Source organism: Salvelinus sp. IW2-2015, linkage group LG13 (genome assembly GCF_002910315.2).
Source record: "Salvelinus sp. IW2-2015 linkage group LG13, ASM291031v2, whole genome shotgun sequence".
Classification (NCBI taxonomy): Eukaryota; Metazoa; Chordata; class Actinopteri; order Salmoniformes; family Salmonidae; genus Salvelinus; species Salvelinus sp. IW2-2015.
The window spans coordinates 7,282,778-7,300,159 of record NC_036853.1 but is presented as its reverse complement, the minus strand read 5'-3'; the positions used below and the strand labels follow the sequence as shown (position 1 = coordinate 7,300,159).

At 45.5% G+C, this 17,382-nt stretch overlaps 1 protein-coding gene across 1 annotated transcript in view; it reads left to right on the top strand.

Moving 5' to 3' along the window:
- LOC111971812 (EGF-like repeat and discoidin I-like domain-containing protein 3) overlaps positions 1–10,736 on the top strand; it is a 57,672-nt gene extending 46,936 nt beyond the window's left edge. The window contains exons 6-10 of the mRNA XM_070446354.1: positions 7–162; positions 650–794; positions 4,072–4,088; positions 6,803–6,937; positions 7,264–10,736. Coding sequence (XP_070302455.1) covers positions 7–162; positions 650–794; positions 4,072–4,088; positions 6,803–6,937; positions 7,264–7,407 — 597 coding nt within the window. The 3' untranslated portion in view covers positions 7,408–10,736. The remainder of the gene's footprint in view (positions 1–6; positions 163–649; positions 795–4,071; positions 4,089–6,802; positions 6,938–7,263) is intronic.
- Positions 10,737–17,382: the final 6,646 nt, after the last annotated feature.

Genomic DNA, 17,382 nt, shown 5'->3' with positions numbered 1-17,382 from the left:
GTGCAGATTAACATGCAGAGGAAGATGCGTTTCACGGGCATCGTGACGCAGGGCGCCAGCCGCATGGGGTCAGCAGAGTTCATCAAGGCCTTTAAAGTGGCGTCCAGTCTGGACGGGAGGACCTACACTATGTACCGCCTGGACAGACAGACAAAGGACACTGTGGGTGAAAACACACACACATCCTCTGATGTGTACACACAGACACACACACACTATGACAGATTTCTGCATTTGCACCATCTTCTACATATGTTTTGAGAGTTCTATTTAGGGTGTAGGGCAGGGGTCTTGAACTCTGACCCTACGAGTTCTGGAGTCTGCTGGGTTTCTGTTCTACCTGATTATTAATTTCATCCACCTGGTGTCCCAGGTCTAAGTCAGTCCCTGATTAGAGGGGAACAGTGAAAATACGTAGTGGAACTGGCTTCGACATGCAGGGTTGAGTTTGAGGGGAATAGGTTGTACAGTCTATTCAGGGAATGTGGTGCCATTTCCCTGGATATGAATGAAAGGCATAGATTTGTTTGGGTTGGTGAGCTCTGCCTTTTACGGTCGCGCTGGGTCCACCCGTATGAAAAATGTATGCATGCATGACTAAGTCACTTGAGACCAAATGTAATATTCTTCATTTCTTCTATCCCTCCAGGTGTTCGTGGGGAACGTGGACAACGACAGCACCAAGACCAACCTGTTTGACCCTCCAATCATCGGCCAGTACTTCCGCATCATCCCCGTGGTCTGTCGCAAGGCCTGCACCCTGCGCTTGGAACTGGTGGGCTGTGAGCTCAATGGTAAACACAGACGTGCATGCTTACTTACACACAGACGCGCGCGCACAAATACACTCTGACGCATGCGGACATACCGATAACAATGTTAACAAACTCAAACTGAATGGGGTTTTGGTTTCAGRGTGTCGGATGGTTCTATGGTACAGAGAGTTTTGTGTTTTACCAGCAGGTTTTTGGTTGACGTCTGACTGAAATGATACTGTGGGAAATAAGTCTGATCCAGTCTGACGCGGTACCTGTAAAGATACTCATGCTGCCCACTTTGCATCAGTCCTGTCTGGTTGGAAAAACTAAAATCATCTGAAAAAGGGATTAATCAACAACATATGGACATTTTTGCGGTGGAAACATTGGCAACGACGTCTATCGTGTAAATAAATCTGTTTTTGGGGGGGGGGATTGTAACCAAGTCATATTGATCATCACAACCTTGTATCCACGCTAGTAGAACTAGCGAGATATTTTCGACCGCCTTTATGTCCTCTGCTGCATTTATCCTGATGCCGTGGGTTATCTGGCTTGGTTGTATCCTGATGCCGTGGGTTATCTGGCTTGGTTGTATCCTGATGCCATGGGGTGATCTGGCTTGGTATGTATCCTGATGCCATGGGTTATCTGGCTTGGTTGTATGCCTGATGCCTGGGTTATCTGGCTTGGTTGTATCCTGATGCCATGGTTATCTGGCTTGGTTTAATTTACTGGGAAAGAAATTGTCTGTTTTTTTAAAAGTGGCCTAGAATTCCATCTTTGACTCCGTCAAAGTGGCAGACTTGTTATTTGGTGTTATGATTTTCCACGTGTACCACCCCACGTCGTATACACTCACCACCACAGCGACCCAACATGCACGCTAGCCTAAACACTACAACTTAAACACACACACACTGACTAAAAGTGAAGCGTGTACGATACTCACTGGCCTGTCTCACGATCCCATCCTGAATCTAGGTCCATGGGTACTCGAAGATACTGCGTGTATGACGTGCGATGGGTATGACCCTGTGTCTCAGTCCCAACTAACCTACTGGTCCTGATACTCCGCTGTAAGACCTGGATGTGTATGCTCACTGCAGAGATCTACCGTCCATCTTAATCGAGTCAATGTACTGATCGCTGCTGTGGATTGTACGACTCACTGTCTCAGTCCATCTGACCTGAGACCATAAGGTAACCTTGATTACTTGCTGTGGAGTGTACGGAACCGACCGTCATCTCGGCAGTCCATGCTAATGCTACATGGTACTGATACTGGCTGTGTGATGTACCACTGCACTGTGTTCTCAGTCCATGCTAACTCGATGCATGGTACTGATACTTGACTGTGAGCAGCCTGGATGTATTGCATCTCACTGTTGCTCTCAGTCATCTAAGCTCTAGAACTCATGGTTATCGTGAATACTGCTGTTGGATGGTATGAGCTTCACTGTGTCTCGAAGTCCATCTAATCTACGATGGTAACCTGAAAACTGTGGTGGAGTACGAACTCAGACTTGGTGTCTCAGTCCAATAATCTCAGGTACTGATGACTGCTGTAGAACTGTGGACTCTGTTCATCATGTACTCACCCAGGTCGTCTGTGTTATGATACCACTGTGCCAGTCATCTTATCTACATGTACTGTAGATACTTCGCTGTGGATGTAGCGACTCACTGATGTTCTCATATCGCATCTAACTAACATGGTAGTCGCGAGTACTGGCCTGTGTGATGTAACGACTCAACTGTGTCTCTGTCTGCATCAACTCTAGCATGACTGATACTGCGTTGTGGTTAAGACGACTCACTGTTCTTCAGTGCCATCTAATCTACATGGTAACTGATATACTGCTGTGGAAATGTACGACTCAGTGATCTCAGGTCCATCCTAATCTACGATGGTACTGATTACTGCTGTGATGTCTGGCACTCTCCTGGTCCGTTCCATCTAATTCCTACATGGTACGTGATACTGCTGGTGGATGTAGCGACCTACACTGGTGTCTCAGTCCAATCTAACCTACATGGTACTGGCAATCAACTCAGCTGTGTGGATGTAAGACTCACATGTGTCTCAGCGCCATACGTAACCTAGGCATGGTACTGAGATAACTGCCTGTGGATGTAGCGACTACTGTGGTCTCAGTCACACTAACCTACATGGTCTGATACTAGCGGTGGATTGTACGACTCACTGCTGTTCCTCAAGTCCATCTAACCTACAATGGTACTGTCAGTACTAGCTGGTGGATGTACGACTCACGTGTGTCATCAGTCCAACTAACCTACATGGTACTTGGGATACTGCTGTGGATGTACGACTGCACTGTGTCGTCAGTCCCATCTAATCGCTACAGTGGTCTGAACTGCTTTGTGGCATGTAAAGACTGCGCACTGTGTCCTCAGTCCACATCTACCTACAGTTGGTACTGTGCATACTGCTGTGCGTGGGATGTAGCGTCGACTCAGCTGTGTTCCAGTCGGCATCTAACTACATGGTACTGGAATACCTCTGCTGTGGATGGTATGCGACTCACCTGTGGTCTCAGTCCCATCTAATCTACCATGGTGACGTGAATGACTGCTGTGGATGTACGACTCACTGTGTCAGTCATTAGCCATCATGCCTCACATGTGTGCTGCATATGCTGTGGGATGTGCCGACTTCTCGTCTGCGTCTCAATTCGGATCTCCTACGTCTCGACATGCTCATGTGTGCCATCTGCTCTCTCTCCTCTGTCTCTGTCTCTCTCTGTCTCTGTCTCTCCAAACTCTGTCCTGGGGGATTCCAAGGGTTGCCACATTTCCTTTTCTCCCCCTAGCACTACACAGCAGAATCAAAATAACCAATCGTCCTCAAGCTTTGATTATTTGAAATCAGCTGTGTATTTCTAGGACAAAACCCAGGACGAGTTCAGAAACCCTTCATCAAAGTCATAACATGGGCTGTACAAAGTTCGGTCCAACTTGGTTTGAAAATGTAGCATTTTAAATGACCGCCAAAAAGCTCCCAGACAATTGCATTCTGATCACAAGAGACGCCAAACGGAGATAAGTTTGGGCGAACTCTGTATTCCTTATGTCTATATGTGTCTCTATGTGTTTTCACTACTCCGGTCCACCTCACCACAACTCTGTCGTTAACTGGCTGTCGTCATCCCATGTGCTTTCAGTGTGCTGTTCACCGGCTGGCTGGCTTGGGCCTTTCCTGTCCGTCTCTTGTCTATCAACTTCTTCTCTCTCTTCTCTTTCCCTCCCGCGGCTTGTGGTCTCACTTCACAGTGTATTCAAACAACGGCAGGTTGCTCCGAGCCCCTGGCATAGAGTCGCCCTGGCTGCTCGAACCGCCAGTGTCTCGGCCCCTCTCCTACAGCCCCACCAGTGATAGCTACCAGCGTTACCGAAGACTGGGTGCATCCGAGGGGTAAGTGTCACACCCGGGTGGTAGGACACTTTTGGTGCAAACCACACTCTACGCTCCGGCTGGTACAAGCAGAGCAAAGAACCAAAACGCCAAGCCTGGAGCGGCGGAGCACACAGTGGTACTCGAAAGACCGTTCTGAGTGGCTGCAGGATAATACCTGCTCAGAGGGTGTCAAGGGACACGGGTTGTTGGAAGTGTGGTCTGGTGGGTCACTTAGTGCGCAGCAGATATCCTAGAGTTATAGCATTGGGCCAGTAATGCAAAGTTTGCTGGGTCGAATAACCGCGAGCCAGACAATGTGAAACATCTGTCGTTGAGCGCCCACTTAACCTATTTACTCCAGAGAGGTCGTACTAGACTACGTGTGTGTGTGCGGCTGTTAAACAACACATTTCACTTCAGCCTAATCTGGTGTGTGAAGACACAATAAGAACATCTGTTTCTATTTTTTTGGGGGGGAGGGGGCTATATGAGGTGATGTTGTGTTGGTGAGGCAAGAATGCTCACGAGAACTTTTCGCGTTTACTTTACCGAAGCAAATTATTGACATTTTTTGAATTTAATTTATGCTAGGTTTAGCCCTCGCAAGAATTCCTCTCAAGCTGTTTATCCCACAAATTACTGACAATTTTTAAACTAGATTGATTTATCTAGTTAGCCACAGGCCTTTATTTTTTCGATCCGGGGGAACAATGTACTGGAGATGGTAGTGGGGAATGGTAGTGGGTACAGACACAAGTAAGCGCGCTGGCTGCTGTACGGGGACACGATATGTGTATGTTCAACACACACACACAGGTCGGGCATGGCGGTGGCCACTAGAAACGAAACCCTGTTGTTATCTGTAACAGGGTAGTACACACTGGAGTCCTGGCTTTGTTCTCAAAGCTTGTCTGTAGACAGGTGGAACGCTGGTAGTCCTGGCTTAGGCGATATCTCTCTTCTGTAACAGGGATAGACCTGGAGTCCCTGCTTGTTCTCTTTCTGTACACAGCGTAGGACCTGGAGTCCTGGCTTGTTCTCTCTCATGTCTATACAGGTAAACCTGGAGGGTCCTTGCTTGTTCTAACACTTCCTTCGTAAACAGGACCTGGATGACCTGGTGTAGTCCTCACATTGAGCGTTTCTCCTTGCTGTAACAGGTGGCCCTGGAGTCCCTGCTTGTTTTAGTCACTAACATACGTTGTCAAAACTTCTCCTTATTAACAGGTGAGCTGGAGTCCTGCTTGTTTCTAACACACTCACTCGCAGACAGTGACTGAGCCCTTTAGACACGTCTGTCTCGAACAGGACCGGACCTTTCTACCTTCTTGTAACAGGTAGACCTGGAGTCTGCTTTGTTCTAACTACGTTCTCGCCCTCATTGTAACAGGTGGGACCTGGAGTCCTCGTTGTTTCTCCTTCTGTAACAGGTAGAACCTGGCGAGTCCTGCTTGTTCTGACACGTTCTCCTTCTGTTAAACAGGTGGATGCTGGGGTCACTGCTTTGATATCATGACACGTTCTCCTTCTGTAACAGGTAGACGATCCTTTGTTCCGACACGTTCGCTGCTGGCTGGTTCTTGTCTGACACGTTCCTCGCTTCTGTAATCAGGTGGATACCTGGGGTCGCTGCTTGTTCTGCACGTTCTCTCGTAACAGAGGTGGACACAGCACCTGAGAGGTCACACCTGCTTGTTCTCGGGCTTACTGCTAACCAAGGTAGAATACTGGAGTCGATGCTTGTTCTGGACTACGTTCTTACACCACACTTCTGTCCAGGTAGAACGGCGCTGGAGTGCTGCTTGTTCTCGCTTCTTGTCACAACCACGCAGAGTGGGCGGTCGGGGAGTCCTGCTTGTTCTGACTACGTTTCTCGGCTTCCTCTGTAGCAGGATGGACGCGGGGTGCCTGTGGCTTGTTCTGTACGACGTTCTCGCTTGCTGTAACAGTAGTGTGAGCTGGGGGTTCGTGTCTTGTTTCTGAACAGGAAAGTGACGTTTGTCGGGCTTTGTGTAACAGGTGGAGCCTGGGGTCCTGCTGTTTCTCCTTCTGTAACAGGTAGAAGCGGCGTGGCGTGCGCTGGACTTTGTTTCTGGGACACGTTCTCGCCTGCTGTAAGTCACACAGGTCCGCCCAAAAAAAACACAACAACGAGAGCAGCAGAGGGGCAGAGCGACGACGACAGCTGGGGGGGGGCACACATCACACATTTTTTTGGGGGGGGTGGGGGGGGGGGGGAGGGGGGGGGAAAACTAAAAAAAAAGGAAAGAAAAACACATTGATGGTGTTGGGGACAGCAGGCACAGGTATGTACGGAGTGGTGTGACATAAGATGCCTGGGACCAGCGGTGGGTTTACACACGGGGGGTCGCTCATGGTCCTGGCGTTGTATCTCTGGACAAGTTGACTTGCTGTAACAGGTACGGACAACACACTGGAGTCCTGCTGTTCTCTTCCTGTAACAGGTGGACCTGGAGTCCTGCGTTGTTCTCCTGCTGTATACAGGTGGACCTGGGGTCGCTGCTTGTTCTCGGTTGCTGTAACAGGTGGATCCTTGGGTCCTGCTGTGTTCTGGACACGTGTCTTCGCTTCGGTAGACAGGTAGAAGCCTGGAGGTCCCCAATAGAAAATCTCAGGTATCATCACCCAGGGGGCCAAGGACTTTGGGGCGGTCCAGTTTGTCTCTGCCTTCAAGGTGTCCTACAGTGACGATGGGCAATTCTGGAGCATTGTCAAGGACGATGTCACCAGCACAGACAAGGTCCGTTTTTTTGCATCTTGACATCCAAAGAAGTGAAGCCCAACATGAATTTAKCCAATGTGTGGCTGTGTAGGAAAATGGACCAATTAAAGTACTTCTTGGCTATTAAATTAAGAGGGTATTTTTATTTTTATTTTTTTCCCCAGTTATAATTTACTCCTTTTTTATTTTCACACAATAACAGAACCTCAAACAACAGTTGCCATGAGATACAGACACTTCAACATATTTCATGATATTCTATAGATTCTGCGATGGATGTTCAGTAGCTAGCTAACTAACTCCCATCTGTCTCTGTGCGTGTGATTCGACTCTCCAACCTCCAGATCTTCCCTGGCAACAGCGACAACAATGTCCACAAGAAGAACCTGTTCGAGCCTCCGTTCTACGCCCGATTCGTCCGCATCCTGCCGTGGGCGTGGCACGGGCGCATCACCTTGCGAATGGAGCTGCTGGGCTGTGACGAGTAGCCCCGCCCAAGTCTCCTCTTTCCCCGCTCCTCCTCTTCCTTTCTTTCCAAAAACCTCCTGAGCCACACCTGCACTGCCTTGCTCAGATCTGTAGAGGGCAGTAAAACACCACGTCACCACTACAACCCTGCCCCGACTGAGGAGGTACAAAACCACCTAATGGTTACTGCTAGAATTGGGTAGGGGTAATCTGATCCTAGATCTGTGCTTAAGGTCAACTTGTACCTCGAGCACACCGACTACTGCTGTGTCAGCCGGAACTGCATGGACTCTGAAACGGTCCTTCCTAGATCGGGCCTGTGTTGTGTTCAGTTTCAGAGTAGGACTGCTGATCTTATTCATTATTATGATTTTTTTTTCTTTTCTCGAAAGGCAAAACTGATCCTAGATCAGCACTGCTACTGTATACGGGCCGAAGGCTGAACCTGAAACCCCATTGATGATGTACAATAGTAGCTCATTTAGCTGAGATGTTTTTCCCAATAGAGGGTTTTCACCTGACCGTCCTGAAGTGAGTAGTAGTATTATSGAACACACTCGTGTGTAGTGTTAGCTTCCAAGCTGTGACTCTGCAGTGCTTTGGAAGATGTTTTGAAGAACTTTGTTTGTGTTTGCTTAATGAAGACTCCTCGTGTGACCATAGACTTGATACGAATTTTGTTATTTTTTTAAAGAAATGTATACCAAATGTATTTTGCTTTGTTGCCATGTGTATAGTCTTAGTTAACTAGTCCTAAATGCATTATGATTCATTATTATTTGCGTTTTTTACTAAATTAACATTTTCATGTAAGTATACTGAACAAAAATATKAACGCAACATGCAACAATTTCAAAGATTTMAATGAGGAAATCAATCAATTGCCCTAATCTATGGATTTCATATGACTGGCAGTACAGATATGGTATCTMTTGGTCACAGATACCTTAAACAAAAAATGGGCCTCACAATGGGCCTCAGGATCTCGTCACGGTATTTTTTATGCATTCAAATGGCCATCGATAAAATACAATTGTGTTCGTTGTCGGTAGCTTACGCCTTGCCCATACCATAACCCCACCTCCACCATGGAGCACTCTGTTCACAACGTTGACATCAGAAAACCACTCGCCCACACAACGCCATACACATGGTCTGCGGTTGTGAGGCCGGTTGGATGTACTGGCTAACTCTATAAAACGATGTTGGAGGCGGTTTATGGTAGATAAATTAACATTTAAATTATCTGGCAACACCTCTGGTGGACATTCCTGCATTCAGCTTGCCAATTGCACGCTCCCTCAGAACTTTAGACATCTGTGGCGTTGTGTTGTGTGACAAAACTGCATATTTTAGAGTGGCCTCTTATTGTCCCCAGCACAAGGTGCACCTGTGTAATGACCATGCTGTTTAATCAGCTTCTTGTTATGCCACACCTGTCAGGTGAATGGATTATCACTAACGGGGATGTGAAGACATTTGTTCTCAATTTTAAAGAAATAKGCTTTTTAAGCATATGGAAAATGTCTGGGAACTGTTATTTCAGTTAATGAAACATGGGACCAACACTTTACATGTTGCCTTTTTATATTTTTGTTCAGCATAGTAGCCGACTTTAACATTTAGAAAGCATAGAGACTCTTATTCTGTAATCTTGTGACATTCCAAAACCCCAAAGTAGTTGAATTCTATTTTAGTTGGTTATTTTTTGCCAAAGAGAATCTAAAAGTGCAGAAATACTACCTTACAGTATGTGGTGTTATAACATGTTATAACTAAAGTACGTGGTGTATTATAACTCGATGTACTTTGATTGAGATGTCTGTCCTATAAGAATAGTTTTACTATCACAACTCGCAGTGCATAATCAATGTYATGCATTTATTACTAATTGACAAATATTATAAAGTWWAAAAAWATATAGAAAATATCGAGTTAGCAAGTTCACGATGCTGCCGAATGTCTTTCTCAGGTCAAGGCAGATCCATTCTAGCCTGATCCCAGATCTGTTTGTGCTGTCTTGCTAAACACAACCATAAGAGTTGTCAAGACAGCACAACTGATCTGGGACAAGGTAGATCTATTCATTTTGTATGTGCTACTGATGTTGTTATAATACTCCATGATACACAGCTCAACTCAATATCACTCAGCCATGTTTTCATATTTTTTTTTAATGATATTGTTTTTTATATATTTTTTAAGGCACTTTCAGAGTCAGTTTGATTATTCTTTGCTGAGGTGTGGAAAATTGTGAAACCCAAAGTTTTCTACATTGAAGAAATACCGTATACATATTGACCCTACATGTAGATTGAGTGTTGGAAAACAAAGATTTGTTAGGCAAAGATAAAGATACTAGGCGTCTGTCGTTTCACTGCATAGGAGAACGGTGTATATATGYCTTCCATAAGTTATCAGGAAACAATTTAGATTTCTCTGTAGATTTCTGACCGGCAATAGCAGCCAAAAACCACATTTCAATCAGTTTTTATTTCTCAGCTGGTTATCCTACCTAGTGTAAATACTTGTTGTTATAAATTGTTCCTAGAAGATGGAATGTTTWGCAGCAGACTAATCAAATGCCATCCATTTCTCACGAGGGCCAAAATTATGCGTAGAAATCGAAAGCTGTGGCCACACTGATAAGATAGAAAATGGGGAAAAAATGTCATAAAAAAAAAAAAAGATTTATACGGTTGCACTGAACGTATGACATGACCGGCGATCTCCATATTGCTCCTAGGTCATAGCTAACGTTGTAAACATCCCTCTTTGGGCTTGTGCAATAAGTTATTAGTTTTGATATGAATGAATCTGAATCGAACAGGAARAGCTGGGAACATGTTGATAGATATACACGCGGACAACGACGCATTTTCAAGGCTATGGATGGAGGGTAGTGTCGAACACTGTCCAAATATGTATGATCTTTTGCAGACTGTTTCAAAACGGTTATCTGATGTCTGCATGCGTTGTATTGACTATGATTTCTCAGTTCCAACAGAGAAGTTTTGATTTATATTGTTTATTCTGTACACTTAAAAAAAAAAAAAAAGAGAGAGAGATTGTTCATCGGACTAGTTATTTCCGGTTCTTTCATTCCACAATGTCCTGGTTTTATGTGTCATGAAAAAATATACAATTGATGTGTTTTTATGCGATATTATTAGTTACACATACTTTACATTTTACAGTATTCTGACTGGATCTGATTTCATTTTGGTCATGTTTCTGTTAAGAGAATTCCCTTATGTTTGGCCTTTTTGTAACTCAAGACATAAATAATAAAGGACTTAAATGCAGAAAGCTTGTATATCGTACAGTAAATAAACTGGTTAAAATGTCAGACTTTCTCCATTTCACCTGTATTMGGTTAAAGGTGCAATCGGGATATTTGCTGACATTTTTGGTCAATCCTCACGGGCAGAAACACAAATCCCATATTGTAGATTTAACCCTACAGTAACCTGAATCCATTAGACCTGAATCCATTACAGACATTTTCATTTCAAAAGGAGAAGATTAAAAGGGCTGAAATCTTTGGGTCAATCTGCCTGTTTAACATTTTTTACGCCCTGGAGGCTAAGCTCTCCCTCCTATATGACGGCGTTATCTAAATCATTACCCACAGCACCTTTCAAAAACCCTCCAATGTTGTCCTCTGTAGAATCCTTTTGTCTGGATGGACACACATTGACTATAATACAGTGAGATTCACACCGCTATCCCCATCCAGGATAGTTTCATGGCAATATCACAGCAGTAATTCCATAAACACCTCTTATTCCAAGATGCTCAAATTGTAGCATTTATTGTACTGTTTAACCTTTAATGAAAAAATAAATGGCTTATTTTATAAGGGATATTTTTGTTTGGTTGCTTTAAAAAAGGTACAACAATTGGTAACTACACGGTACCAAATAGTATGTAATGGTGCTTGTTTAAACGAACCCCAAAGAAATGAGTAATTATTAGGTAATTAACATGTAATTACCATTCACCCAACTAACTGGAGTAAATACAGGGTAAATAAAACACTGTGGTTGTGGAGTCAGTTTTCAGCTGTGTTGAGAGAAGGTCTAATGACTTATCTCTTGGCCTCCAGCCCTCCACCACACCTCTTCTAAACTTGTGATTCCACGTCCTTCTCGTCTTAATTGTGCCTATGGCCGTCTCTGTGTTTACAGCCCGGACTACAAAGTGATATGACATGGATGGAGCCACCAGATAAAAGAAGACTGTGGGTGTGGTGTTTTGATCTTGTCTAAAAGTGTGCCCGTCAACATTGCCTGCACTATTTGGGGTAAAGGTTGTCAGGTTGGTGTCTTTGTGTACTCGGGCTCAGTTTCCATTTGCCTTTAAAAATGAATCCTCTCCTTACCACCTCCTCTGCTCTAATCCGATAGAACTGACCAGGTGATAGCCAGCCTAATGATTAAGCTTCCGCCATACGGTTTTCACCTGTCAAGTCTCCAATCAAAACAGATGAAGGGGAGGAGAGGACGGAGTTTTAAAAACGATGGAGACTGATCCCTAATAGAGCACCCCCAGGGGTCTCTTCAGGAGGATGTCGTTAGAATATTCAGATAGAAATCTATTGTTTAGAACAGATCTGAATGTCTGTCAGATGGGAAATCCACGTCCGCTCTATTCATTCTATTTGCAACATTCAGAATGTCTCACATCAATGACTACACCCCTGGGTCGAGAGGTTCTTACCTTCCCATCCCCCCGGCCCCAGAAGTTTGCCAGGTCCTAATTTGGTAAATACAGCCCCTCCACCAAGAGGTTTAACTTTACTACCTGGTGCACCAGCCATACACCAATAGGTTTTACTGTAACTGGTGCCCCAGCCATACACCAAGAGGTTTTACTGTGCTACCTGGTGCCCCAGCCATACACCAAGAGGTTTTACTGTACTACCTGGTGCCCCAGCCATACACCAAGAGGTTTTACTGTAACTGGTGCCCAGCATACAACCAAGAGGTTTTCACTGTAACTGGTGCCCCCAGCCATACACAAGAGGTTTTACCTGTAACCTGGCCACTCCGTAAGGTTATGTTACCTTCCGCCAGCGTACACCAAGAGTTTTACTGTCTAACTGGTGCCCCCTAGCCAACACCAAAGAGGGTTTTATACGTGCTAAACTGTGGTGCCGAGCCATACACAAGAGGTTTTACTGTAACTGGTGCCCCAGCCATACACCAAGAGGTTACTGGTAACTGGTGCCCCAGCCATACACCAAGAGGTTTTACTGTACTACCTGGTGCCCCAGCCAGACACCAAAGAGGTTTTACTGTACTGCGTGACCCTCAGCCATACACCAAGAGGTTTTACTTGTAACTGTCCCATGCCATACCCAAGAGGTTTACTGTAACGGCTGCCCACAGCCATCACACAAGGGTTTACTGTAACTGGTTGCCGCCAGCATACACCAAGAGGTTTACTGTACTACTGGTGCCCCAGCCATAACACCAGAGGTTTTACTGTACTACCTAGGTGCAGCCAGCCATACACCAAGGGTTTTACTGACTACTGGTGCCCCCAGCATACACCAAGAGGTTTAACTGTATCTGGTTCCCCAGCCATACACAAGAGGTTTTACTGTACTACTGGTGCCCAGCCTACCCAAGAGGTTATTACTTGTAACACTGGTGCCTCAGCCATCACACCAAGAGGTTTTACTGTAACATGACAGGCAATCCACATGTGCCCCAGCCCATACCAAGAGGTTTTACTGTAACTGGTCCCAGCCATACACCAAGAGTTTTCACTGTAACTGGGTGCCCCAGCCATACACCAAGAGGTTTTACTGTACTACCTGGTGCCCCAGCCCTACACCAGAGAGTTTTTTACTTGTATCTACCTGGTGCCCAGCCAGTACACCAAGAGTTTACTGTATACGTGTGCTCAGCCATACCAAGGGTTACTTGCACTGCCAGCCATACACCAAGAGGTTTTACCTGTAACTGGTGCCCACGTACACCAAGAGGTTTTTTACTGTACTCTGTGTGCCCCAAGCCATACACCAAGAGGTTTTACTTGTGCTAACCCTGGTGGCCCCAGCATACACCAAGAGTTTACTGTGCTACTGGTGCCCCAGCCATACACCAAGAGGTTTTACTGTAACTGGTGCCCCAGCATACACCAAGAGGTTTTACTGTACTACCTGGTGCCCCAGCCATACGCCAAGAGGTTTACTGTACTGGCGCCCCAGCCATACACCAAGAGGTTTTACTGTCTACCTGGTGCCCCAGCCCTACACCAAGAGGTTTTACTGTAACTGGGCCCAGCCATAACACCAAGAGGTTTTACTGTACTACCTGTGCCCCAGCCATACACCAAGAGGTTTTACTGTGCTACCTGGTGCCCAGCCATACACCAAGAGGGTTTACTGTGCTACCTTGTGCCCCAGCCGTACACCAAGAGGTTTTTACTGTACTACCTGGTTCCCCAGCCCTACACCAAGAGTTTTATGGTACACCTGGTGCCCAGCATACACCATACACCAAGAGGTTTTACTGTACTACCTGGTGCCCAAGTGGGAGGCTGGAGAGAGAGTGAGGAATGCAGGGCCGAAGAATGGCAGGAAGAATGAAGGGCCTGCGGGGTAGGATGGGGGGGGCTCTTCAGGAAGGAATCTCTCCTGGAAAAACAGCTATTTCTGACCAGTTCTGCCACCAAAGCACATTTGTTTTGTCTTTCGAAGAATGATCCTGGAGTCATTTTTTCCCGGGTAGAAGGTTTAATTATTATTTTTTAAACACTGCTGATTTGAGTGGATATTTTTGTACCGTCTTGATTTATCATATTTGTGATATTAAACTGATTTACTCTACTGAAGGATATGGCTATGTAGCATTGGATGCTGCTGAGGGGAGGACGGCTCATAACAATGACTTGAACGGCCAAACGGAATGCCATCCAACACATGGAAACCATGGAAACCGTGTGTTTGATGTATTTGATACTATTCCCCCTATTCCGCTCCAGCCGTTACCACGAGCTCGTCCTCCCCAATTAAAATGCCACCAACCTCCTGTGTAGTTGCGTGTATAACTTCATGTTGTAATCATCCATAACCATGTATAACAGTGCAAGTCACCCTCAAATATGTGAGTAAAGCAAGGAAAGTAGGTCACAAGTAAGGTTTTCAGTTCTGAGGAGCTAAAGGTGTATCCGATTTATGTGGTGTTATTGCGAAAGACTTTACCCTTGATAGAAATAACTCATTCTATTCTCTATAGTTTAGGTCGACCTGGAAGAAATCCAGCTCATTCGTCTGTATCTTCACGTCTTTCATGCGTTTTAATATTGGCTTTCTCACCGTTACCGTCCCATGTCGCTATCTGCCTTCAAACTCAAACCCTCTAACTCAACACTCACATCCTTTTGTGACCAACCCTGCCGTCTGAGTGTCTCCTCTTAGTTTCAACAAATGTGACAGCAGAGCTACTTATGTCATTGTCAAACCACACGTTTGGGCTCGTGTGTGTGTGTGTGTGCGTACGTCTTTGTGACTGCCTGCGTATGTGTCATCTCATCCAACACAAACGGGCTTTGCTGTTGACGGTGTAGATTATACCCCTGGATCCAGTCACCCCCTGCAGTTCACAGGGACCTGGTATTCAGAGCCCCAGGCAGAGGCTTTCATCTGGGCTTTGAGAAGAGCAGCGACTAGGGCTCTTCAAACGCAGCAGTAATGGGCTGTGTCAGTGGACGATGGGATAAGGTAAGGGGTTCCCAGGCAAGCACAAGAGGGGGATGGCTGTTGGGTTATAAAGGGGGGGGGGGGCGCAGTCTTGGATGGGTTGTTGTTTTATGTGTGCATGTCTCTCGGTGTGTTCTGTTGTGTTCATGGTCTCGTACTGTGTGTGTTGTGTGTGTGGTGCATGTTCTTGTGTGTGGTGGGGTCTAGGATGTAGATGGTCAGGGTTTGTCTATAGGGATGGGGGGGGGGGCGTTGGTGGTAGTCTGACATCCTGTTGGTTTCAAAAGGGCTCAGAGCAACTTTTTCCTCCTGTATAGTGTTTCAGGCACCAGGAATTCTAAATAATGCGCTGAAGTGTAGGACAGGGTTTTCTCCCGAGGGTGGCGTGTGTAGGGTATGCTCTTGACTTTGTGTGTGTGTGTACGTTTCATACCTGTGTGCGTGCATTTGTGTTGTATATGTTTGAGGATGGTTTTGAGGGATACCCTCTAATTCCCTATGGGGTTTAGGACATGTGAATTAAGTAGGGGGGGGGGGAACGTCCCACATCTTAACAGTGATACAACTAAACTTCATCAACTATTTACAGAATCAACAGTTCCAGAGGTCTCTGAGAACTGGAATTATCTTTGTTTTCCACGCTGCTGTGTTTATTTCAGGCCTTCGCTGAAATTGAGTCCTCGTGATACTGTTGTCAGTGTTATTTCAAGGTTGAGGAACAATGTAATCAAGGGAATATTGCTTCAATCACCCTTACCATAACCAAAATACAGGCTGCTACCACTTACATCAGGGATACCCATGAACCAAAGCCTCATTGAGAGAACAACGTGAATACAGATTACTGTAAGTTAATTTTATATTTGCCTAGGATTTGCGTTGGTCTATATATTTACTCTAATCTGGAAGTTGAGTTAATTATTTAGGAAATTATTTTTTAATATGAATAGGCATATAGTGTTTCAAAGTAATGAAATAAGGTTGGTTCATTTCAAGAGATAAAATACTTCATATGAATAAATCAAATCCAATTTTATTTGTCACATACAGGTTAGCAGATGTTAATGTGAGTGTAGCGAAATGCTTGTGCTTCTAGTTCCGAACAATGCAAGTAATAAACCAACGAGTAATCTAACCTAACAATTTTCACAACAACTACCTTATACACACAAGTGTAAGGGATAAGAAATATGTACATAAAACTATATGAATGAGTGATGGTAGAACGCTAGGCAAGATGCAGTAGATGGTATCGAGTAACAGTATTACGTAATGAGATGAGTAATGTAGGGTAATGTAAACATATTAAGTGGCATGTTGTTTAATAGTGGCTAGTGAAACATTTTTTACATAGATTTTTCCATTATTAAAGTGGCTGGAGTTGAGTCAGGTATTGTTGGCAGCCAGCACTCAATGTTTAGTGGTGGCTGTTTAACAGTCTGATGGCCTTGAAGATAGAAGCTGTTTTTCAGTCTCTCGGTCCCTACTTTGATGACCTGTAACTGACCTCGCCTCCTGGATAATAGCGGGGTGACAGGCAGTGGCTCGGGTGGTTGTTGTCCTTGATATCTTTATGGCCTTCCTGTGACATCGGGTGGTTGTAGGTTGTCTGGAGGGCAGGTAGTTTTCCCCGGGGTGATGGTTGTGCCAGACCTCACTACCCTCTGGAGAGCCTTACGGTTGTGGCGGAGGCAGGTCCGTACCAGGCGGTGATACAGCCCGACAGGATGCTCTCGATTGTATCTGTTAAAAGTTTGTGAGTGCTTTGGTGACAAGCCGAATTTCTTCAGCCTCCTGACGTTGAAGAGGCGCTGCCTGGCTACTTCACCACGCTGTCAGTGTGGATGGACCAATTTCAGTTTGTCCGTGATGTGTTACGCCGAGGAACTTAAAACTTACTACCTCTCCACTACTGTCCTGTTGATGTGGATGGGGGCTGCTCCCTCTGCTGTTTCCTGAAGTCCACGATCATCTCCTTTGTTTTGTTGAGCTTGAGTGTGAGGTTATTTTCCTGACACACACTCCGAGGGCCCTCACCTCCTCCCTGTAGGCCGTCTCGTCGTTGTTGGTAATAAAAGCTACCACTGTAGTGTCGTCTACAAAACTTGATGAATTGAGGTTGGGAGGCGTGCATGGCCACGCAGTCGTGGGTGAACAGGGAGTACAGGAAGGGGATCAGAACGCACCCTGTGTGGGCGCCCAGTGTTGAGGATCAGCGGGGAGTGGAGATGTTGTTACCTACCCTCAACCACCTGGGGCGGCCCCCATCAGGCAAGTCCAG